The 26,056-nt window shown below is 44.7% G+C and overlaps 1 protein-coding gene across 1 annotated transcript in view; it reads right to left on the bottom strand.

The window, feature by feature from the left end:
• Positions 1-5,364: 5,364 nt before the first annotated feature.
• Positions 5,365-26,056, bottom strand: part of ADGRB1 (adhesion G protein-coupled receptor B1) — a 365,002-nt gene continuing 344,310 nt past the window's right edge. The window contains exons 29-33 of the mRNA XM_084847946.1: positions 23,459-24,177; positions 20,751-20,786; positions 18,435-18,539; positions 14,163-14,216; positions 5,365-6,802 (exon numbers count right to left, since the gene is read on the bottom strand). Of these exons, the coding sequence (XP_084704072.1) occupies positions 6,605-6,802; positions 14,163-14,216; positions 18,435-18,539; positions 20,751-20,786; positions 23,459-24,177 (1,112 nt within the window). The 3' untranslated portion in view covers positions 5,365-6,604. The remainder of the gene's footprint in view (positions 6,803-14,162; positions 14,217-18,434; positions 18,540-20,750; positions 20,787-23,458; positions 24,178-26,056) is intronic.

The raw sequence follows: 26,056 nt of genomic DNA on the forward strand, positions 1-26,056 counted from the left end.
TTCACCTTTTAAAAGTCTTTCCATCCTAAATATGAAGAAAACCATGTGTTTTGGTAAATTTGTATAAATGTAAACTGAAACAAAATTCTCACCCATTCCTATCGAGCACCACAAACATGGGTGATCGCACCAGGATTCAAATCCAGACTTTAATGGAATAAGCACTCAAAGCCCTAGGTCTAGATGGATGAGTCTGACAGGGTGTTTTTTTTGTTTGTTTTTTGGTAACAAAATATCTCAAGCTCTTTCTCTCCTACCTTTTTCAGAAATCTTTGCGCTTCGGTACATTCTTATAAAACTCTAAACCAATTCCTAGTAATCCCTCACAATGGGGATGGGGGAGAATGAAGTCTTCACTTTTTGTCCCTCACAATCTGATTATTTATATCTGGACAAGTCAGTCCAACGTTTCTGATCATACTTCCTTTTCATCTTTTATAATCACCATAATTGTATAATCACCCATAATCACCATTTATTTATTTATTTATTTATTTATTTATTTCTATACCGCCCAATAGCTGAAGCTCTCTGGGCAGTTATAAACCATATAATGCTTGTACTTCCATCAAGATAGCCAATCTGTCATTTGTGAGAACATTGTAAGATCTAATGAATGGCTGTTGCAACTTACAATTTCAACTTGTGTTGACACATTATGAAGACCACCTCTCCATGCTAGAATTCTCCAGAGAAGTCAACTGATAACTTTTAACTTTTGTGCACAATAAATAAATAAATAGCAATGTTGATGAGAATCAGTCTCCATTATCTTTGTAGGCATTACACAAAGACCAATGCACAGTCTTGGGTTCTCCTCTGGAAAACTACTCATGCAACCTGTAATACTGGTATAGTAGGGCTGGAGCAGGGATATGGATGGAGCAAAGAAGCGGATGGTACGCCACCAGTTCTCCTGGTCAACTACAATGATTTAGGGATGGACAAAGTTTTCAATGTTGGTTTCTCTCAGTTTCTCATTTTTCCAGTATTAAGTTTGGTTCATCTCAAACTTCAGGAATTTATCCAATCTTAAATTCAGTTCATCCCAAACACTGAGAATTTCTTTTTTAGAGTTCGCATTAAAATTCGTAAGCATTTTGTGCACATTTCTCCTAATACATGTACGCGTTTGTCCTAATATATACATCTTTGCAAGCTTTTTTTCCTAATGCAATGCATTCTCATCAATATTTTCATACATATTTTTGTATGCATTTCTTTCTTTTTTTTTAGAACTCCATCGAAAAATTCAGAGAGACTCAAATTTCAAGGGTTAATTGAGTTTCTGTCCACATAGTGGTTCAAAATTGTGAAATTAGGTAAGCTCATATTAAAATCAGAACTGAACACTTTTTCCCCCCATCTCCCTAGAATGATTATATGGTGCAGATGAACTGGAGGAAGAAAGATATGCTAGTCCTACCTATTGTATCCCCTTTACACAGCTCCTTTTGCATACTTTCAAAGTGCTTGAAGGTCTGACCTAGTGTACCCATTGTATGCTGCAGAAATAGCAAGAGATTTGAGTTCTTCAATCAAAACTCACCAAATACTGCTCTCAACAAAGAAAAGAAAAGAAAAGAAAAGAAAAGAAAAGAACAACACTGCATTGAGCAGGGGGTTGGACTCGATGGTCTTATAGGCCCCTTCCAACCCTACTATTCTATGATTCTATGACTTTATTGATAGGCATCTGAGTTGTCCTGGAACAAACTGAAGAGTGACTTCATCCAGAATCTTTAATGAAGGGATTCCACTTTCACCCTACATCTTTTGAATTGACTGTGCATGTGCTGGAAGACTCCCTTTCATTACATGTCCCAGTTCTGGAAAACAACAATACCATTGAGGTTACATTCCCACAGTACCAAGGTGGCACGTTAGCTGCCAAAACCCTCTTCCTTCTAACTTGGTCCCATGTAGCCTCAGTAACATATGAACTGCTAAATCACATAGGACCATTCTGGTGACCAGGGCCACCCCAAGCTATTTTCCTGCCTGAGGCAAAGGACAAAGTGGCAATCCCATTCCATGTGCAGAAGCCAGCTGGACAGGCAGCTAAACCTTAATTCAACACTGCTAATGGGGCATCCTCCTCCACCACACCCGAGGACAGCAGGCTAGCTTAAGGGGCACAGGGAAGACTGGATGGCACACAACACTCTATCTTCCAACACCTCACCATCACTGAGCATCTGATGCCTGAGGAAACTGCTTCACTCTGCCTAATGGTAGGGCCAGCCCTGATCATGAGCATGCTAGCATTACCTGCCTGGAACCCCTCTGGAAAATTCTGTACCTTCAGCCTTTTACAGCCCAGTGCCCTCCATATGTGTTGGACTACAATTCCCACCATATCCAGACAGCATAGCACAGCTGAGGATGATGAGAGTTGTAGACCAACACATATCTGTAGCAGCAAACTAGGGAAGCCTGTTTTGGCTTCGTTGGAATCACTGTATCAGAGGAGGAACTTCCAAATGCATTTTGAGTGGGGGTTGGACTTGATGGTCTTATAGGCCCCTTACAACCCTATTAGCCTATGAATCTATGACCTTATGAAATCTAGAGATCTGTGGAACCCTCCCTGATCACTTCAGACAGACTTATTGATGCATTCTTTTCTTTTCTGATATTTCATTTTCTGAAGGTTTTTGTTGTTCTTTGTTTTGTTTTTACCCCCTCAGAGTTCTTCACAGGTTAAATCTGAGAAGGAGTAATCCAGGAGCATATTAGTTATGGCACACTTTCAGTGGCACCTCAGCACCAGATGGTGGAGCATTGCAAGATGAATCCACAGGATCAGTCCATCTCTAACAATACAATCCTATGCATGTGTACTTCGAAATAGGTCCCACTGGTTCAATGGGACTTGCTCCCACATCAGTGTGTATAGGATTGCAATGTAAGTGAGTCGACAACTTTGTATGGTACTGTGTAGCAGCAATGTCTCAGAGAACTACTGGTGCAGGTGGAGGGTGCTTATGCCTATCTTGACTCCACGGTAATGTGAAGTGCAAGCCATAAATATCCACCTTAGGACCATGGATGAAAGCATCCCTTAGCAAATCCTATACAGCTGACTACAGTTACATTTACATACTCGCACTGAATTCATTTTAAGCCTCTTGAACTCAGTGAAATTAATAGTCTGGTCCTCTGTTTACTTTGGTGAAGCACAGCATGGGGAAAAAAAAAATAATCTTCCTAGATACTTTACTTATACACAAGGGACTTGGCGAATCTTGCATGATGAACAGTATTGCACTGCAATAATCCCCTTCTCTGTCTTCCCATGTGCATACAAATAAAGTCTCTCTGGAGACTTAAGATTCTACACATTTTTTTTTTCATTTATATTTATCCTTCCTTTCCTCCAAGGAGCTCAGCGCATGGTACATGGACTTTTCTTCAATGGTAACTTAACAAGAATACTGTGAGGTAGGTAAGACTGAGAAACTGGCATGCCAAAGGCTAACCAGTGATTTTTGTGGCCGAGTGAGAATCTGGAACAAAGTCTACCCAGCCTATGACTGACACCACATTGCTTAACAAACCCTGTCTCCCACAACTCCCTACCACTCCACTGGGGGTTAGGGTTCTGCATTTTCCTGCACAACACACATACAGAGTCACCAAAACCCAGGGTGCAAATGTTCTTCAGGGAGGTGTATGTACTTTCCTGAACAGAGGTTTGAGCTGCTTATCAGCATCCATCCAAATACCTCAGATGAAGTGTGTCTGCATGGATGTATATTTGTAGGATCTCCCAACATTTCTGGTGCAAAAGAGTAGAGAGTACCATGGAACTCTCTAGAAGTTCTAGAAGTAGAAGCATGTCCACAGGGCATTCTGGAAGAACTGCACATTGACATGGCTTGATGGGTTCTGCTGACTGCATATTCCACATTGGCCTTCTAGTCATGTCCAATTACAATGCAAACAAATGAGAGGACAACACAGGATGGGAAATGGCAGGGTTAGATGTGAACTGGATAAAAACTTCAATGTGCCTTGTGCTCAGAGTGAGACTTTAAAAGCTTAGAAGTCCCAATTTCCAGAACGTTTTCTAGGACCTGCCAGTATAATTTTCATAAGATTTTTTTTTTTTCCTCATGAGAACAAAGATAAATAATCATTCAACTGTTGAGCTTCTGGGGGTTCCTTCTGTTTCCAGCAGATGTTGAAGGCTGGAAAGACCTTGAAAGCAACATACATTTGAATGGGAAATGTATAACAACACATCTGTGACTCCCCAAAGAAAGACAAATAAATGTTAGTGAACAGTGATCTCTGTGTTTTAACCTTCCAGTGTTTGCAATCTGCCCCATTCCCTGCAAGGGATGGGGCAACTTTAGGTTTGCAGTCTGGCATGATTCCAGAGCTGCACTCCCCACTGAAGAAAATGGAACAGACTTAGGCAGGGGGATCACCGTGTGCATATAAGAGACCCAGCCTACATTTGATACTACATACAGTCTGTCCTTGGTGTATTGCCTATCTCCTCAGCCCCAATATATTTTCCAAGAATGGCATTTGGAACTCCCTTCCACAAATATCTTCCTTCAACAAAAGACAACTGTGGTTTTCAGGCAAAGACATATACCAAAAAATGTATCAGACCTCCATATTCTAAAAGAACAAATAAATTTTAAAAAATCAAACAATGTAAAGGGGTGGGGAAATGACAAGAAAATGGCTATATAAAGATATAGACATGGAGGGATAATTTGTAGGTTTTCAGTTTGTTGGGGGAAAAGATCCTGAACTTTTGTTTTTACTAAAAATTGCTGATTTTTCTCTATAAAAATCCCCTGATTTTTCCCCTCTTTGCTTAAGTATTGCTGACAATTTAATGGTTAAAACAAATGGCAGAAATATGTTTGAGGAAAGTTTATGATTCACTATTTCTCTTGGGGAATCAAATAATTCTTTGAACATTTTTTTTCCTGGAAAACTTCAAAAAGCTCTTGATCATCTCTTACACTTGTCTTGCCCCCCTGTAGAAGCATTTAGAGCTATCTTGGCAGGGTGAAAAGCGGTGGTATTGATGTTGAGTTCTTATAAAATCATATATTCAACCCTATTTTAAACATGGCAGTTTTGATTTCAGTGTCTGTGGGATCAGATTTTTACCCAGGGTCAAGAGAAAGGAGCATAAGGTATTGGATAATTTCCTCAACACAATACAATATTCCAACCCAGTGGACAAGAAAGACCTGCATGTTAGATGCTCCCCCACTTTTTCCTTGGGGGCAAAGTTGGAAGAACAGCTGGCATCCTTGCCCAGTTTGCATGGAACCAATATATGAACAGATGTTTGGAATGACACAAGTCAAAGAAAGGAAAATCCTTGGGTTTCAAGTTCTCTTTTTATTGAAGAAAAGAAAAAGAAGAAAAAAAAATAGATTTTTTTCCCAAGTGGATGTTACTCATTGTTTTGTTTTGTGTTCCAATTTGTCTCAGAGTCCTAAGGCAATGTTCTCCATATCCTCAACTTCTCCAGGTCTCTTAACTGGGGATTGTCCACACTGAGAAAGTGGACAGGGGAAAGATGTTGTCAAGACTTCTGAAAACAAAGAAAAAAATGAGGCCACATGAACCTTTTGTACAAAGGCCCACAATGAGCTTGTCTATGATCTACTAACAGTCAATATAATGACCTACATTCTTTGTTTGTTCATTGTTCATTTTAAAAACCCTCCAGTCCCCAGTCAAAGTCTTTCTGTCTGGAGACAGGTTGAGTGAAACTTAATTTTCCTAAGAGGAGCTCTCTTCATAGTCCATACATCATACTTTTGTTGTTTTTACTGAAGAGTTCAGAAAATCCACTATGGAAGAAGACATTTTGGAGTCTCCCACCAGGACTCCCTGTCTCATCCCACTCCATTGCATCAACTTGAAATCCTTTGATATCCACCTAATCCAACTTGATGAGGAGGCCTCTTCTTAGTTGAGAATCTCAGTTTCTAATTCCTTCCAGGTGGTAGCAAGGGGACAGAAAGAAGATGGGGCATCTTTGTTTTCCTCCCACTACCTTTCCAACAGCCAATGGGTAGAGGGAGGTATCCAGTGGAATAGTGGACACCCACCGCTTGGTATGTTTCCTATTGAATTGTTCTTTCCTTCATTCTTGACATCCTTTGCTGGAGCATGACCATTGGCAGCCTCTTGGTAAAGATCTTCCAACCGTCCATTTCCCGCTAAGCATCTGAGGCTGATTTCATGTTTGAAAAACTCTAATCCTCCCCTTCCCCAATTTCCTCACCTTCCCCTTGGCCTGCTTCCTTTTTCCCTGGCCTCCTTTCCTTACCTGGGAAAGACCATATTTCATTCTGCACCTACTGCTACTATGTTCTACAAAGTAATAATTCTCCCCAACTCTGTCTGCAGAGAGCAATACAAAGGTTACTCCATAGTTTCTTCCTTTTAACTGTAAGGTTTCAAAAAGAAACCAACAGACTTTGCTCTCTCCATTTTTGATTCCATGTAATGGGTTCTTTTTCTTTAAAAAATCTTATCTGTTTGTATTTCGTTTTTGTCTTGTATTTTCCAGAGGGGAAAAGACGTATTGAGTCTTTTTTCTCTTCTCTTTTCCTCCTCAGACCTCTGTCTGGAGGTCAATAATGTCTTGTCCCACCAGAGGGATTGTGGCACCTGCCTTTTCCCACTCTACAGTTTTGAGTTCCAAAGGAGACTGTGCAACAGGTTCCATGTCCTTTTTAACCCAGGCTGGTGGTGAATGGACCTTCCGTATCCCTTCCCAGGGTCTCTTGTTTGGTGTCTGCTGTTTTTCTTGCTGTAGATATTTTTTTTTTTTAAAGAGAGAGAAGGAAAGAAGAGGTTAGATTTAAATGGCGTTAGGTAAGAGTAGGGCTGCAAGGATTAGCTGCATTAATCACACAAAAAAAGTTCAATTAAAATGGTGCTAGAAAAATTGGGAGCCAGTTTCCTTTTAAAATTAATTATATTTAATGCAAGTATTTACAAAAGCCTCAAGTAGCAGGCACCGTCTTAGAGGAGGTGTTTTCCCTTTTCTGCCACAAAGGAAAATAATACCTTTTTAAAGATGACACTCACTGCAATACATGCATGCATTTAAAAACAAAGAAAGTGTCCAGGTCCCCCACCCCACCCCTGTCCCCAGGAAAACTGAAGCAAAAGAACTACAGAAGAGCTTTGCCATATTGATACCTGTACACTTTTCCCTGTAGGGAAAATTAACTATGTACAGGAATTTTGCTTTGCTTTGTTTTTTACTCAGATTTGTCCTGTTGGCACTTTCAAACACGAACACAAATGTTAGTGCATGTTTTCTGGGGGAAAACCTCACGTGTCCCCACTTTTAAAAATGTGCATTTAAATATATATATAAAAGCATGTTCTCGTGTTAGTATATGGGAGGAAATTGCACATTTGGGTACACACTTTCAAAAATGCATTCTGAAATGCTCACTGTTGCAGTTTGAATAAAAAAAAGCGGGGGGGGAGGAAGGTTGTGATCAAAAATGGGAGTGGGGCAGAGCAGCCTCCAAGGTGGAACTCGGAGAACCTTGACAACCTCAGGTTTGGCTGATTCTCCTACCGGCAAATACTGGCTCTGGAAGGGCAATCCTGACTGGGACAAATGCATGAGAGAAGACAGTTTAAAGCCCCGTAGCCCTGTTGCCCTGATCCGACCCACCTCCACCACAGTTGCTATTTCCATTTTGAAAAAGAGGGAAATCTGATTGTGACTCTGTTTTGCCATTTTGCCCTATTTTACGTGAATATGACCTTCTACAATGCTCACGAGTTCTCCTTTGCTTAGTCATACCATCCAGTTTTTTGTGGCATGCTGCAAATTACCTAGAAACAAACAGAGCAGGTCCCTATCATAAAGCCATGAAATACAGCATGTGGAGAAGCCCAAGAGGTATTGCTGTTATCCTTCTAAAACTGTTCAGAATTGGTGTGTCACTCTCTCAAATAAAACCCCGTGTAGAGTGTTAGTAAGTAACATTCGCAGAAGGATTTTTTCATGCGAAATACCTGCCATGGAATAGACTGAGGGTTAGTGAAGAGAGAAACAAAATGCAGAATTCAATGAGAGCAGGCGTGCATGCATGGTGCTTGCATTCCATGTGAACAGACACTGAGGTCCGCTGGTGGAACTCCCTATTCAACAGTAGAACGACCCCCATGTCTCTCCCTATGCCCCCTTCTGTGCAACTCCCAGTGAATACACACACATACACACACACACATACTAGCCCTGTAGCTAAAATCTTATCATCACAATCTAAGAACAGATATGGGATGATAAGAACTGACTGATGATTTGTCCTTCACCATTTTGTCCTTTTGTATCACCCACTCCTCTAACCACATTTCAGGTAGTTTTCCATACTGATAAATTTAATCCATAACTTGTGTTTTACTAGGGTTTACCATATTATCATGAGATTGATTGATTGATTGATTGATTGATTTAATACATTTATACTACATTACATTTTTTCCTCCTTAAGGAACCCAAGGCGGGGTACATAATCCTCCTCCTCTCCATTTTATCCTCACAACAACAACCCTGTGAGGTCTGTGACTGGGCCAAAGTCACCCCATGAGCTTCCATAGCTGAGTGGGGACTAGAACCCATATCCCCTGGCTCCCAGTCCAACACGCTCACCACTATACCACACTGGCTCTACATCACACTGGCTCACACATTTTTAAGCACTCCGATAAAGCCACTAGGCCTTGATGCCCTTTTTTAAAGTTTCATTGCGGAACCTCTTTCTGCCTGAGGGCCAAATTCAATTTTGGACAAGCTCTTGAGGGCTGCATTCCAGTGGTGGGTGGGGCTGAATGCAAGGGGGCAGGGCCAAAGGCAAAAAGGGTGTGGCCAAAAATACCAGCAAATTTTAGCTTAAAGCTTTTACTGCCAGGAACTCGGCTGCCAGTAAGATGGGTAAAAAAAATGCACAAAATCTAGGAAATCACCCAATGATTAGTGACTGGGGGAAAGGCGATGGGCGTGTGACCTCCTGGGGAACCCTGGAGTGGGGATGGATGGATGCCCCTCAGTTCAGGTCCTCCAGGCGCCCGCCGAGCTGCTGACACAGGTCACCCCCCCACTTGCCAAGCTGCCCATACTTGCCCCCGTGGCCATGCTCAAGCCCACCCCCACTTGCTGAGCTGCCCACACTCACCCTGGACCCATGCATGACATGATTGCCATTTTGCAAAAGAAAATGGTGATTGCAAAGACACGCACATCTAGTCTTATGCGAAATGGCACCGCAAAAGGCCAATGTACACAGGTTTTCAGGAGGACTGGTCCAGGATGAGTGCATGCAGCTTGGCGAGCATGAGGGGGCTCAAGAGGGGACAGGGACTCAGTGGGAGGGGCTCGGGGGCACAGGCTGGGGGAGTCCACTGCACTCCTGGACTCAATAGGGCACCTGCACCATCCCTAACCCAGAGTGCTGGATTGGGAGCTCTGGAGGGCCAGATTTCGCCCCTGGCCCTGAGGTTCTGCACCCCATCTCATTTGAATCCAGTGGAGGCTGGTGGTTCCATTGTCAGTGGGGTGGTGAATCTACTCCAGGTTTCAGTCAGAACTCTAAAAGAGCGATCCAAGGAGCTATCTTCACATCTTGGATCCCTCCTTTAGAGTTCTGAAACCTGGAGCAGATTCACCAGCCCACTGACATCAGAGTTGTATTGCCAGCCTCCACTGTTCGAGTACATATAATATTTATTACCTTTATCAAGTTTAAGGTAAAAAATAAAATACTCTTTTTTTGCTTAGTCTGTAATGAGTAGGGATGGATGGACCCACCCCTGTCTGTTTTCGGTGGGCACCTGCTGAACCACTGCCCCCACTGAAGCCTCCCTGGACCCATGCTCCAGCTCCCACAAGCTCACTGAGCCACCCACACTCACCTTGGATCCCATCCGTGCGCACCCGCCATTTTCCCAAGCTTGTTTTTACGAAAAAGGAGGTCTTTAAAGATGTGCATATTTAGGTATGCACAAATTCAGGCTGGGAAAGGTTGATATATGCAATATTAGAGGTGTAAATTGACTCCTTTTTCATAACAACAAGCTCGGGAAAATGGCAGGCCCTCATGGATGAGTCTGGGTGAGTGCAGGGAACGTCTGGGAGGGCGCAAGTCGGGGCAAGAGAGGCCAGAGGCTCAGTGGGTGTGGTCCAGGGGGGCGGGCGGAGGGGAGCCCAACAGAGTCCAGGACCCAGTCGGGCACCTGCACCTTCCCTAGTAATAAGATTTTAAAAAATATATATTTATATATGTTTTCTTTTACTTTTGATTTAATATTGCAAGCTGTCCTGGGGATCTATCAGAAGGGTGGGGTATAAACATCTATAATAATGAACAATAATCTGTATATTCACAATGCTATCTTATGCATGTCTAGTCAGAAGCAACTCCTAGTAAATTCAATGAACCTTTTTCTCAGGTATGTCACTACAGGACTGTAGTTAGTGCAGACTTGGAAAATAATAAAATAAACAGAAAATCATTTTGATCTAGGCTTAGCCATACTTAGAGCAAACGACTGAAATCATCGGGACTTACACTAGCCATTATCAACTTGATCCTTTGATTTCAGTGGGTCTACTCTGACTTAGTCTGGATCCCATCCAATGTCTTTGGTAATGAAGGAGTTTTTTTGTTTATTTATTAGTTTTGTTTTTAATTTTTTCCCCTGCATTGCAGCATGGTTGCAGTCTTGCAGAAATGGCACAGGGTGGCCAGGGAAGGAGTGAAGAAAGGAAGGAAAATAGAGAAAAGGTCAAGAAACACCTTATTTAAAACAAAACAAAAAATTGAAGTGGAGAAGATTGTGAGTATGAGGGTACATGCATGACATCCATTATCAACATTCCAGAATTTTCTTTTCTTGTTGGAAGGCTTGGAAAGGATTCCCTGCGCCTGCAGGATCTGTACTAATGTGAAGAACATCTTTTTGGAAAGGCCATGAAATCAGGCTGCAAGGGAGTTGAAGCCCCCCTCCCTGCTCTGGTCTTGCAAGCTTGTGGGAATCGTGTGATAAGAAAATAAATGAATGTCACACCTGTATACCTCTCTCAATTCTGTGAAGTTCCATTTGGCATCTGGTTTGCTGATAAATGACTTGAGTTCAAAGGAAAAGGCTGATTGACGCACCAAACAAGAAGCACTTGTGGGGCTCAGTCCCTCCTCCTGCCCATGGATCAAAAGCCCCCCTCCACCCAGGAAAAGAGACAGTAGAAATGTTCCTTTTATCACCTTCAAAGCAAATACGAGGCACTGCAAGAACAAAGAATCCCCTCATCTTTTTCTAGTGTGTAGTTGTTAAAGGAAAAGCTCTTATGGCTTCAGGCATCACCCACCTGGAGTATGGAAACCTCCCCGCCATTGTACAGACTTTTGAAGCAAGATGTCCTAACTGGGTGAGTTCTGCATGAGATTCTCTTTCACCTGGCAACAAAGCAGCTTCTGACTGTTCTACTTTTTCATCTCCACCGATATTGGTTCACAAGTGATCTAAAAAGCTTTGGCTAGGTGCTTAAGAAAGGGATGAAAATACTGTGTGTATTCACTGCAATGGTTCCAAACATTTCAATGAAATACCCCTCATACAAAGCTCTGAAGCATATGCAGACGTAGTGATGGAAGAAGATGGGAAGTCATCAGGTTCAACCCCACCAGCCACCCACAATTTGGTCTACACCGAAGTTGTAAAATCTCTGAGCTTGTTTGAATGAGCTCCACCAAAGTGGGCTAAAGCTTAGTCCGAGTCCCTTCTACATATCTTCTGTAAGCCCTTGCACCCATCCCCCACTAATAATTTTGGCTATTGCACAATATAGAAATGTGATGATAGATAGATAGATAGATAGATAGATAGATAGATAGATAGATGGGTGGATGGATGTGACAGGGCTGGAGGCAGGACCAGGATGGAGCTCTTACCAGTCACATGGGCTGGGGGAGGGCTTATCCTTACATTTTGGTCCCACCCCCTTTTGCCATAGGCCCCGCCTACCATTGGAATGTGGCCTCTGAGAGCTTCTCCAAAATTGAATTTGACCCTTGGGCTGAAAGCGGTTCAACACCCCTGGCATACAGAGAGAGTTTTTGGCTCAATTAGGTCTGAGAGGATCCCAGTCAGAGTTTAGAAACCCAGGAAGCATCCTCATGGAGAGTTGGACCATGGCTCCACGTAGCCCGGTATTGTCAACATGGACTGGCAGTGGTTCTCCAGGGTTTCAGGCAAGAATATTTCCAACCCTACCTCAAGAGGCCAGGGATCAAATCTGGGACATTCTGCATGCTTTGTTTGTATGCATTCTCCCGCTGAGCCACAGCCCCTGGGTCACAGAAGGTCAGGGAAGGGGCCATAGCTAAGTGGAAGAGCTCCTGCTTTGCAGGCAGAAGGCCCCAGGTTCAATCTTTGGCATCTCCAGTCAGGGCTGGAAAAACTCCTGCCTGAAACCCTGGAGAGCTGTAGCTGCCAATCAATGTGACAATACTGGGCTGAATGGATGAATCATCTGACTCGGTATAAGGCAGCTTCTATGCTGCTATGACTTCTGTGCCTCTTTGCTTTCAAGGCTCAGGGGCATCTCTGGGATGTGCTTTGTGCCAATCATTCAGCTGTGCCTTGCGCCAGTTGCACAGTTTCCCAGAGCCTTAAAAATCAGCCTTTAGAGTCTTCTGCATGGACCTCTTGGAGCCCTGATTATTAGTGTCCAGGATTCCACAGGAAAACACACAAACACTTCTGATTCCCTTGCGATTTGCTGGGCTTCCGAGGGAAGGTGTCCACTTTGATGCGAAAATAGGAATTAATGAAGATTTGGCTCAGCTCTTGACTGCCAACAAGACTTGTGTGCCACAAGTCAAGGCCTAGGTACGAAGAGTGCGTTATTGTAGGTGTGCTCTGCAATACAGAAGCAGACACAAATGCCTTGGGGTGGTTTGGCCTCTGATCTGTTGGACCAGGGAGAAAGCAGCAGCACAGCACTGGAGAGGCACGCTGTCTTGTGAGCCATACACTATAGGCCGGCCCCTGGGCTCTCCTGGACCCTCCTGTTCTTTTCCGGCAATACCATGAACCACTGATGCCAGTAATGCTTGTGTGGTGGCTCTCGAATTATGGAATCCACCACTCTGGAACATCAGAAGACATGTGTTCCCTTGCTCCTTTCCCATGGGGTGAAATCACATCTTCTTTGGCCTGCTTCCAGAGAACAGATGAGGGCCTGTTTTTGTTAGTCAAGTTGGTGGTTGTTGGTCTCTCCTTTTCAAGTCCGACTGCCATTGTTCTCATTTGTTCTGTGTTTCAGCAGCACTGTTTTAATAGTTTTTAAATAGCTAAACCACCTTGGAAACCACTGGTTGAGTGGTAGCCTAGAATTATAATTAATTAATTCTCCATGATGATGGGGTGGGTGGGGAGGTGATCACAGAAGCAATCAGGTGTTGCAGCAAGTCGTGTCTGTAATCCCAGAGCTCATATACTATGTCTGTCCATGGGGAGGTGAACTTGGGAAAGTCAAGATGCCTTATGTGGATAATCTAATAGTAATTCTATCAAACAGAATGCAAGCCATGTGCAAGAGCATGCTATTAATTTTCCACGTCTTAGAAGAAGATGGAGTCGATTTTAGCTAGCAAATGGGGAGGGGTGGTAGAGAAATACATGGAAAGTGCACCAAAAGATACTCTTGGGAAACCAGTATTAACTGTGAATGGTTTTGAGAGTATTTTATGTTTTGTTTTCACCTGTTCAAAGTTGGTAAACTGGTGGTAGGATTAGCAAATGCTTCATTACAATAAAACATGCTAGTCAGAAAGACAGGAAAAGCTGCCATCTTTGGATACTGGCAAGGCATGGGAAGGTGTTTGTCAATTAGAGATGGCATTGGAGGGATGCAATCAAGGCTTTTACAATGGAGGAGAATGAATTGGAATACCTGACTGGGTCCTCTTTGCTGTGTGATGTCAGGTGTGGAAGGATCAAGGAAGCATTCAAGGGGTGCTTGGCTCTTGACGGCAAGGGCCAGATGTGTGTACTGGTGAGAAAATGCATTTGAAGACATGCATCATGACAAGGTTTGGAGGGAAGAGGATATCTATGAGATACTTTAAGGCAGTAAGACTTACGCTAGCATTAGTTTTATCACTTCCACCCGAAGAAACACTCCATCGTTTTAGACCCTAAACATACAAGAGAGAACGGTGTTTTTCCCCCTTCTGAGCAACATAGTTGGGTTGGCACATACTGAGAAACCAAAATATAGCTGATATGCCCAAGAGCACCATGAAATAGTAAGAAATGGGGGTAACCAGTCAAGAGCATTTCCCCTTAACAACATTATGTGTGTGTGTGTGGAGGGGCCATGCCCCATTATGTCATTCAGTCTCTTTAGGGTAAGAGATTCTGCATCCCTGCTAGGGATGTACGAAACCCCCTTACCTGGGGTCCGTGGGGGGGGAGGCGATCCATCCCTCCCCCAAAGAATTCTTGCTGGCCAGCTCCACTCCGCGGTGAATCTGTGGAGCTGCCGGCCGGCTCCGGCCACTGGCGGACTTCCGGCCTCTGGGACATAAATGGCGTCCGCTATGCCGGACGCCATTTTCTTCCACAGGATGGCAACGGACAGACCGGACCTGGCTGGTGGCAGGTAGGATCCGTTCCGGGGCAACTTTGTGGGGTAGCAGAGGTGGGTGGTCTGTTCCGCCACAGACCCGATGGGCTGGATTCTTTAGAATTCTAAAGAATCTGGCCTCATTGGAGTCTGTGGCGGAATTCTCTAACATCCCTAATCCCTGCTCTATGCCATAGACAGCTCTATCATAGAATAGTAGGGTTGGAAGGGGCCTACAAGGCCATCGAGTCCAACCCCCTGCTCAATGCAGGAATCCAAGTCAGAGCATCCCTGACAGATGGCTGTCCAGCCTCATCTTGAATGCCTCCAGTGTGGGAGAGCCCACTATCTCCCTAGGTCATTGGTTCCATTGTCATATTGTTCTAACAGTCAGGAAGTTTTTCCTGATGTTCAGCCGGAATCTGGCTTCCTGTAACTTGAGCCCATGATTCCATGTCCTGCACTCTGGGATGATCGAGAAGAGATCCTGGCCTTCCTCTCTGCGACAACCTTCCAGGTTCTTAAAGAGCACTATCCTGTCTCCGCTCAGTCTTCTCTTCTCAAGGCTAGCTGCTAAACATGCCCAGTTCTTTCAGTCTCTATTCATAGGGCTTTGTTTCCAGTCCCCTGATCATCTTTGTTGCTCTCCTCTGAACCCTCTCCAGCTTGTCTGCATCCTTCTTAAAGTGCGGTGCCCAGAACTAGACACAGTACTCTAGAGGGGGCCTAACCAGTGCTGAGTAGAAGGGAACTAGTACTTCCTGGGATTTGGAAGCTATGCTTCTATTAATGCAGTCCAAAATAGCATTTGCCTTTTTTGCAGCCACATCACATTGTTGGCTCATATCCAGCTTGTGATCGACAACAATTCCAAGATCCTTCTCGCTTATAGTGTTGTTGAGCCAAGTATCCACCAACTTGTAACTGTGCATTTGGTTTCTTTTTCCTAGGTGCAGAACTTGACATTTATCCCTATTAAATTTATTTCTGTTGTTTTCTGCCCAGCACTCTAGTCTATCAAGATCACTTTGAATGTTATTTCTGTCTTCCAAGGTATTAGGTATCCCGCCCAATTTTGTGTCATTTGCAAATTTGATCAGCATTCCCTGCACCTCCTCCTCCAAGTCATTAATAAAAATGTTGAAGAGCACTGGGCCCAGGACTGAGCCCTGCGGTATCAGCCTTCCTACTACTATCAGGAATATCACATACTCTTATGACTTGGTCCATATAGCTTGGTTCATATGTACAACACATATGTCATGTTGGCTACCTGACCTGTCAGGATATTTGCTGTGGTGACAGACCGACCGTGCAAGGAACAATTGGAAAAGAGTATTACTTATAGTCAGATCCATGGACCATTTCTCTCAACAGACTACTGTCCTTTGTGAAGACAGCATGGCCTCACTTAGGTATACTCATCTTTGGGATCTAAATATTTATCCAGATCTCAGCTTTGGAAGTTCCAGGGTGGACGCTGAACTTGGGGAATTCTGTGGACTTTACAGCCATGTCAGCCATGTGGGATGGCTGAGGATTGGTATAGCCTGAAGCATCCTGCAGTTCTGGTTTGTAAGGAGGAGTCAATGTATGCCCTAGGCATAGCATTAGGTGAGAGTTCTGCAGCCTGGGTATAAGATCCAGGCTGAAATGCAATGAAAAGTGGGAGACTATTTCATACCACATTGCAATTGGGCCAAAACCCAGCCAGAGAAGTCAGATGAGACTTACAGTTGTGAAAGGCCTGTAGCTCAGTTGTAGCTGGGGTTGCCCAATCCAGACTAAGGGATGGCTCCGTGGCTTAATTATGGCTTCAATAGAAGGGAAAATCCACTGAGTGTTGCTTCTCCTCCCACTGAACAATGTGGCCATGAATGCCACAGCTGCCAGAATTCTCCCTTCTATACCACTCAAGAGTAGGAATGGCCGAATCTGTCCATTTTGGTTTCTCTCAATTTCTTTTTTTCTTTTCTTTTTTCCAGCCTTAAATTCAATTTGTCCTAAACTCTGAGAGTTTTTTTCTGTAATCAACTTTGGTTCATCCCAAATGCTTTTTTTGTTTTTTGTTTTACTCCAAATTAGGGATGTACGAAACTCCCCATACCTGGCTCCTCCGGGTTCCGCTGGGGGGGAGGCGCTCCGTCCCTCCCCCCGGAATCCTGGCCGGCCAGCTCTGCTCTGCGGGGATTCCGCGGAGCTGCCGTCCGGCTCCGCCAGCAGCAGGACATCCGGCCGCTGGCTAGCAGGGATGCAAATGGCAGCGGCCGTAGCCACCGCCATTTGCGTCCCTGTAGTCAGCCATGATAGGCTATGTAAAGACTTACGTAGCCTATCATGTCTGGCTTAAAAAAACAACAACGCGCGTATGCGAATGGCGGCGGCTACAGCCGCCGCCATTTGCGTTCCTTATTTTTGGCCATCTTAGTGTACGTCAATATTTACGTAGACTAAGACTGCGAAAATAAGGGGGAACGCAAATACTGTCCGCTACGCTATTTGCGTTCCCGTTATTTTCGCCGTCTTAGTCTACATAAATATTTACGTAGACTAAGACGGCCCAATAAGGAACGCAAATGGTGGTGGCCATAGCCGCCGCCATTTGTGTATGCACGTTTTTTTATTATTTTTTTAAGCCAGTCGTGATAGGCTATGTAAGTCTTTACGTAGCCTATCACGTCTTGTAAAAAAAACAACAACAAGAAGACTGCAAATGGTGGTGGCGGCAGCCAGTCGGAAGACCAGCCGCTGCAGCTGCTGCTGCCACCGCCACCGCCACAGCTGCCGCTGCCCGGAAGATCCGCCCCAGGTAAGTCTCGTCCCGGGGGGGATCCGCGGGGGGGCGGGGGGGTGGCAGGCCGTTCTGCCACAGATTTCGGGGGGCCGAATGCACTGGCATTCAGCCTCACTGAGATCCGTGGCAGAATTCTCTGCCATACCTACTCCAAATGAAAATTCATACAGGTGTTGTCGTTTTTACACAATTTTGCCCAGTATTCACATTTTTGGAAGCATTTTTCCTAAGATAATGCATTTGTGTATGCACATTTCTCTACTGTACACATCTTTATGTGCATTTTTTGATTGGAGAACTCCACTGCATCATTCAGGGAAGTGCAAATTTCAAAGGATATCTGGGTTTTGGTTTGTGTACTGGTTCCGAAGTGAGAAATTAGTGAAGTTCGCATGGAAATACAAAACAAAATTCTCCCCCATCCCTACTGAAGAGCTACGGGAGTTGTATTCCTAGTAACACCATACAAATTATGTATGTTAAAGATCTCAGCTTCAGTCCCTGGGATGCCCAAGGTTAGGTGAGCCCCTTGCCTGTGATTTTGGAGAGATGCTGCCATTCACAGTTGATAGCACTGGGGCAGAACTTCAACTGAGCACATTGCAGCTTTTTCTTAAGAGCACGTTGAACGTTCTTCAAAAAGAACTTTTGGGGCAATGTTAAGGGTGAAGGCCAAAGGGGGAGGGATCTACACACCCTCCTTCACCTTATTTCTAGGTAGAAGACATTGTAGACAGCCAGGCAAAAAAGAAGACCTTTATGCTGCCAGAAGTTTACTTTTTCAGTCACTGCTGCAGAACTCAGCCTAGTGAACTGAGATTTTCCACATGCACAAATCCCTACATGGATGCAATATCTTAGCATTAAAATCAGTGGAATGTTGAATGCCAAATCACAGGCTTTAAAATTTCTCTGATGCTTCCTTTGTAGTGTCCAGTGTGTTTAAGCCCCCCAAAAGAATGGAGTGGTATTTTTGGTGGCTCACAGCCTCACCTTGATGTCTGTCGTTGGGGACTCCTTCTCTTTCTCTGCATGCTGCAGTTTCCGGTTCAAGTCCTGGAACATGTCTTGGTGACGTTTTCTTGTGTGCATGATTTTCTGTAGCAGGCAAGAGAGAGAAAGAGAGAGAGAAAGAGACGTGTAGGCATCCAGGGTCCAGCATTGCCTCAGGCAGGAATGATTAGAAGGTATTAGCTCTATGTGGGCATTCAGCCTCATGTGATTCCCATTGCATGAGTGTGGAGAGTGAGCCCATGCTCGCTGGTCCCAACCTATGTCATATCCCAGCCACCTGACCCCACTGCTTTCCATGTGTTTGAGGGGGAAGATCTGAAATGGGAAGCCGGCTAGGCAAGTGTAGATACCCTGTGTGATTTAGAAACCCACACAATCAGGGTTCCAAATCATGCAGGGAACCTACACATGTAGACCAGACTGCCTGCTGTAGATCTCCCCACCCCCACCGCACAACACATGGAGGGCAGTGGGGCCAGATAATGTGGATGTGACAGAAGGGGAGGGGCTGGCAAGCATAATCCCACGCTCTCCCCTCACATAACTGGAATTGTGTGAGGGTGGACACTTTCATAGGGCTCTGCTCATCATGAAAAAAATGTATGGCTGGAAATCTCCCCCCCCCCCGAGGCTGTATGGCTCCTTGATTGGGGGTACAAAGCTCTCCACAAAGCCCTTTTCACAGCTCCTAAAATAAGTAAGCTGTGGATTGTGCCATTTTGCCTACATAAGGGTCCTCATGCAGAAAATGAGTTCATTAGTCATACATAGGGTCCCCTCTCAAAGGAGAACAACTTCATTCATTCACTTTGCTGGCTTGCCGTATGGAAATTTGTTACTATGACAAACTTCCAAATTTGAATGGATTGATCATGCACATATTTATATTAGTGGAGACATTTACTCCTCTTTAATGTTTGAGATCACTAGGATTCACTGAACGTCATCCTGCCACTCCTCTCCTGATTTACGAAGCCTATCACAGCCAAGGGCAGGGATGCAAATGGCATCTGCTACGCCAGACGCCATTTTGTTCCACAGCCCAGCACTGGATGGCTGTGGAACGAAGACGACGGACCCAGACTGGCCGCTGCCAGGTAGGGTCCATCCCGACCGGCCTTTGCAGGGTGGTGGTGGGGGGGAGCAGTCCGTTCCGCTGCAGACTCATTGGAGTCTGTGGCGGATTTCTCTGCCATCCATAGAGCAGTGCCGAGTGGGGCAAAAGGAGGCATTCCCGGGCATTCCCGGGTTTTCCCACTTCCTATGCATTGTCCGGCCTCCCCCCGTTCTGAAGTCCTGCGGCTAGACAGCCAAAATCAGACATCTAGCCATGAATGCAGGGCGGCTGGAGAAGATCTCCTCCATTCTCCGCCCACCCTGCGTTGGATAGGCAGTCGCCTCCGAGTTCGGAGGTGGCCACCTCTCCCAATGGGATTGCTCCCTTATTGATTTACAGAGCAATCCTATGGCCCATAGACGGCGTCTAGTGGGCCATAGGATAGTTTGGGTTCCTGGATCCGAGGCTGGAGTCAGTGTAAGTGTTCCAACCTCAGATCCAGGAGTCTGAGCTGCCTACCCCCGCCCCTCGCCCTCCCTGTCGCAATGGAGAGAACCATGCCGACTGCCTCTCCACGGTTTCAGAAGTGTCTTCAGAGGGAAGGTAATGAGGATGTTCCCATGTACGGGGAGGGGAGGGGACTGGCGAGGCTGTCCTATGAGGAATCCTTGGCCTCCCCAGTGTCCTTCCCTCCCCCTCCTCAACGCCTCAGCTCAATGGGCAAAAAAGCCTGTCTAGTTAAAATGCAGAGCATGAGGAACACAGAGGTGAATATCACCTTCAGTGTACCTCCTCCTCTGCATTGAACAGCCATAAGCGTCCGGGTTCAGAGGCTTATGGCCTTCCCCATAGGTTTGCACTCAATTAGCTAGATTTTAAATCTTCCCACTAACAAATGCTCTCTGGGCAGGTTACAAAAGCCAATACGTATCATGGAACGTATTTTCTCACATTTCTAAATAACTGTATATATTATTTTGGTACGTTTTTTGAGCGAGGAACTGCATCACAAAATTCAGAGAAGTGCAAAATCTGAAGGATGATTGTGCTCCGATGTACACCATAGTCTGGGACGTGTTAATCTGGATGGTTCACTTTGAAATACTGACCAAACAAAGATCTTGACATCCCGATATGAAATATCTTCATTGCGGGCGGGATGGGGGGAGGAAGTTTTAGTCTCATCTCTACCTGGCCTTCATTGTGGAAATGAAAAAGAAAAAGCACAAAGCACTCACCTCAAAATCTAGTTCTGCATACCGGGATTTCCGTCTCTGTGAATTGAAAGAGAAAGGAAGATTACTAACAGTTGACAGTGGATTAGTCACTTCCGATGAAATGGTTTCCATTTGCCACTTAAGTTTGGTTCATCTTTACAAGTTTTTTTCAATCTTCAGTTCATCCCTAACTTTGAGGGTTTTTTAAAACTTTGCATGAAAATGTGTGAACATTTTTGTGCAACGAATTCCTAATGTACATTCTTTGCACACTATATTGTAGTATAATACATTTTTGAATGGTGCTATCTTCATTATGTATTAGGTAAATGAGGAAAATTCACATTAAAACATGAACACATGGTTCCCCTCTCACTAGTTCACGCTTCTGTTTCTTCATGTTCATGGACAATTGCACTGAACTGAAGGCCTGCTTTCTCTGCTCCATTCCTCCTTTTTATGTTCTTATCATCAGGAATAGCCTGAGACAGGTTGCTGAATCTTTCAGTTGGGAAGGGGCTATAGCTCAGTGGTAGAGCACATGCCTTGCATGCAGAACACCCCAGGTTTGATCCCTGGCATTTCCAGGTAGCACAGGAAAAGCTCCTGCCTGAAATGCTGGACAATGCTTAACCAATTTGTTAGCACAATGTTGTGATGTCCACCAACTTAGAGGGCTAAAAATGGATTAGACAAATCCATGGAGGATAAGGCTATCTATGACCTATGAGTTGCTGGGGATACAGATGTCGTGGGTTTCCAGCTGGGGCTCAAAGCCTGGCAAGAAATTGCTGGCTCGACCTTGCAGACACCAGTCCATAAATCTGCCAGCTTGCCTGGCTCAGCACATGCCAAGTGCATGGCTGCCAATTTCCTTGCCGAGTCACCATTTTGCAGAAAAATGGCAGCTCATCCTTGTTCGTAAACATCCATTTGCGCAAATGACAGCTACAAAGGGGATGTTTATGCAAGATTACAGGTGTCAACGGTCCCTTTATGCCTGTAATCTTGTGTAAATGGCCCCTTTATGACTGCCATTTGTGCAAACGGATGTAGGGATGGCACGGGCCGCCGATTCAATCCGGGAAGCTGGCAGACCTGCTCCTTCCCGCACCCCTGAGCCCTGCTCACCGAGCCCTTGCCCCTGCTCACCCCCTTCCTGCACTCGGCAAATGGCCTGCCCTCACCCCAGCAGCATTGTCGAGCTTCGCAGTCACCATTTTCTGAAAATTAAAATGGTGATCGCAAAAATGTGCAAAGTTGCGCACACACGAAAATATTTGTGCATGCAAAAATGCACATTTTGCGATTGCGCATATTTGCGTATGCATGAAAATCCATATTTTATGAAAAATGCACATTTTTGAACACACACTAATGTGTGCTTTTGCAAAAATGCACATTTCACACATGAGAATATGTGCCTTTGCAAAAATGTGCATTTTCGCAAATACAAAAATGTGCATTTTTGTGATCGCCTTTTTTTTTTTAGAAATGGTGACCACGGTGCTCGATGAGGCCACTGGGGTGAATGTGGCCTGCTTGCCAAGAGTGGGAGGCGCTTGAGTGCAGTCTGGGGACTGGCAAGTGGGGGCAGGGGCTGGGCAGGAGTCCGGAGAATCCGGATGGGGGTGAGTTCGCACATCCCTAAATGGATGTTGATGAACAAGGATGAGCTGCCATTTTTCCACAAAATGGCAGCTCAGCCAAGAAGCAGGTGGGTGCTGACAGACCTCCTGGCAGCTCGTGCGGTGCAGCAAACAGGGGCAGGGGTCCGACGAGCGGTGTGCAATCCAGACCATGGTGAGTTTGCCTATCCCTAGCTGGGAAATGTGACTGGGAGGGTGGTCTGGCACTCATATCCTGCTTGTGGGCTTCTGGCAGGCAGCAGGTTGGGCACTATGTGAACAGAATACTGGACTAGGTAGGCTTTTGGTCTGATTCAGCATGACTGTTGTTATGTTCATTTGTGCTGGAAGCCAATGGAGTATAGGACTGATTTATTTATGTATTTACTTTCACAGTGCAGACATCAAAAGCATGGGAAACCCTGAAATATTTAATATTCCCATTCATACTGTCATTCTGGGAGAGTTGTGTGATTCAAGACTCTATCTTACAACTACTCTCCAGTTTCAATTATTTCTTTCACTCTTTGGAGGGTCATATTATATTAACCACAAATAGCCAAGCAGTGGAAAATGAGTCAGCGCACAGGTTTAGGTGGTATAGCCATAGGGGCATCAGAGAGTCAGTGTGCTGTAATGGATATAGTGTTGGGACTAACTGGGGAAACGTGTAATTAAGAATATCCTTGTAAGGATAAAACGAGGCAGTGCTCTGTAGGCCAATCTGAGTCTCTTGAAAGCAGGGCACTATAAATATGTGGGAAAAGTATCAAATAAAGAAAATAATATGGATACACTCTGCAGTTATAATGTATGACACTAGCTACTGGGGCAGGATTTTTGTTAAGAAGAACCACCACATCCAGATGAACTGGTATGCCGATAAATGGATACAGATAATATGCCTTCAGCTGTCAGACAACTGCTCCAGTTTAGCCCAGTGTTGTAACTTCTGACTGGCAGATGCCTCCAAGACCTTAGGAAGAGTTATTCCCTGCCCTGGTACCTGAGATCCTTTTTAACTGGAGATGCCAGGGATTGAACCTGAGATGTTCTGCATCCAAGTATGTGCACTACCATCAAGCTATGTCTGCCGCTTACCTCAAGGGAGCTCATGGAAAGGGTGGAGACTGTCTCACTCTTGGACACCATCCCAGAGTTACTGGACTCGCCTGGGTCACACAAGCTGTTTGGCATCTGTGAGTCACCAGATTTATTGACCAGTGGGGGTGACAGCTGCTGCTGCTGTTGCTGCTGCATCATTGGGGAAGCCTGAACCTCCCCACAGCTCATCAGCACAGGCTCTCTTGGAGGGCTCTTGACCACAAAACCTGGGTCAGTGGCCATGCTGAGGTGGATGAGCCTTGTCTGTGGCATCTGGTCAATGTTGATGCTGTATTTTGTATCGTCCTTGGGTGGTGGTGGTGGTGGTGGTGGTGGTGGTGGCTTGGGCCTCAAGGTGGAGGTGTTGGTCGGCAGGATAACATAGCTGGTATCTATGGCTTGATCCTGTGCCCGAGACAGCTCTGAGTCCAGCTTTTTGAAAATATCCCCATCACAGATGTAGATGGACTTGGGGGTCTGGCTCTTGTCCTTCTTCAAAGTGAGGGTATGGTTGCTGAAGTCATTGAGGTTAATGGCCCCCAAGTAGTGTGGGGAGCCTTGGAGGTGCATCTTGGAGACGTTAGCTGGAAGACTGTTAAAGTTCAACGAACCCTTCTGGTGGTTCAGCTTCAGCTTCTCCTCATCCTGCAGTGATGGGCGCTTCAGTGTCCCTGTGATGGTCATCGTGCGGCAAGTGCTGATGTCTTTATTTAGCACTAACAAGTCAGGGGGAAAGAGGCATACCGTCAGTGGATGCAAGTGAAAGTATCGTTCTAGACAACAGAAAAGACTCTCACCACAATGACACTGCCAAGACAATACGACCCCTCCACTCTCCAGAGCAGAGGCTCCTAATGGGATTATTGTTTCACTGTGATCCTCTACCATACGACTCTAATAAAATGTGCACCCCATATGTGTTCCAGAATTAGTGGTTAAGCTGCAGAGTAATTTCAAATTTAGCCACCCATTAATTCATTGTATGAGAAAAGGGAGGAAGGGATTATCTGTTTTTCATTTACTTGACATAATACATACATTTCCAATTAATCTCCAACCTCCAAGCCTCCCAAGTGGGATTACAAATTTAAATAACAACATAAAGTAATGGATCTGTTCTCTAGGGATACAGTGGTAATAGACCAGGGTTGCTTTCTGAAACAGCTATTGTACTTCTGCTGGTATGGTCAGTGTCTGATTCTATCTAATTTAATTTTGATCAGAAAAAAAAAATTCCAACAAACCCAGCATCATCTGCATGTGCAACCTCTTGCACATATTGCTCAGATGGGGAAAAATAGGATGGTGGGATGCACAGCATTTTGCACAAACTCTTTGATTTGTGTACAATGGCTGCAAAGAGTCATGGTGAACTTGCAAGCTTCCCCCCATCTCTGTCCACAGCTCTGCAGTGTGTCCAGACTAGAGTAGATCTTCTACTGTAGAAGTGAAACTGAAATGGGTTTAAAACCGATTGCCAGTTTCATTTGGAATTGTGCCAGAGATGGATGGAGAGCTTGTTAGTTTCACTGCTATATTATTTTGCTGCTTTTGCACACATCTATTTCCGCAACAAATGCTACAAAACGAAGTTGTGGAACTGGTGAACAATAGAAGCATGACGGTGGAGATAAACCTGACATGGGGGGTTATGTTAAAGAGACTTTTAACTCATTCAAGAGGTGAGGGGAACACTCTTTGGAGCTTTTGCACTTGAAGAAGATAATGTGAAATTAGTTCTGGACATTACAGAGCTGGTAGCTGGATGTGCAAGCCATTTCACAAGCCAATAGCAAAAATAAAAGATAAGGAACACTCAGCTTTTTCAAGAAAATGCATGCATTCACAGAAATTGTTCAGAACTCCCACAGTTATATGAGTCTTTTCAGGGAGTTTCTACGGTATCTGAATGTGTTCAACCGGGAAGTGGAACCCATTGCTCTCTAGATTTTGTTGGAGTACAAGAATCATAGAATAGTAGGGTTGGAAGGGGCCTATAAGACAATTGAGCCCAACTCTCCTTATCCCTAACCATTGCCTATTGTGGCTGAGGCTGATGGATTGGAAACTGAAATTCAACAACATCTGGATGACCACATGTTCCCCACTGCTGTTGTAGAACAATGGAAATCTCCACCAAAATAAAGGGGCAAGTTCAACACATCACTAATATTCCTTATATAACATTGCATGTCTCACCTAACAACAGCTCAGGCATCTGCAATGAATTTTTTTTTTCTGAGTTTGCCATCTTCTAGTTTTGCCAGCTGATTAAGTGTATAACATTCTGGGTGGCTGCCAGCCTGTTTTCTACTTGAATTGAACCCTGCCATCTCCCTCTTCAAGAAATCAACTTTAGCCTGACAGATTTAGTTTAAGTTGGAATCTCCACCGCTTCTGCATGTTGGGGCTGATGAATAGAGGATTCACAAACCCTTCAGAAAACATAGGTCAGAGTGATTTTAGTCTAACTTTTGATTTTTAGTCTAACTTGTTTCATTAGACTCCTTTTTTCCTTCGGTCTTCTGCTCCATGAATAAGGTCTGTCATCACGTCCTGATACCCTTCTGCTCTTGATTTGCCTTTCTGTCCCTG

This window comes from Heloderma suspectum, chromosome 4 (genome assembly GCF_057233095.1).
Source record: "Heloderma suspectum isolate Gila_16-S chromosome 4, 16-S_ref, whole genome shotgun sequence".
Classification (NCBI taxonomy): domain Eukaryota; kingdom Metazoa; phylum Chordata; class Lepidosauria; order Squamata; family Helodermatidae; genus Heloderma; species Heloderma suspectum.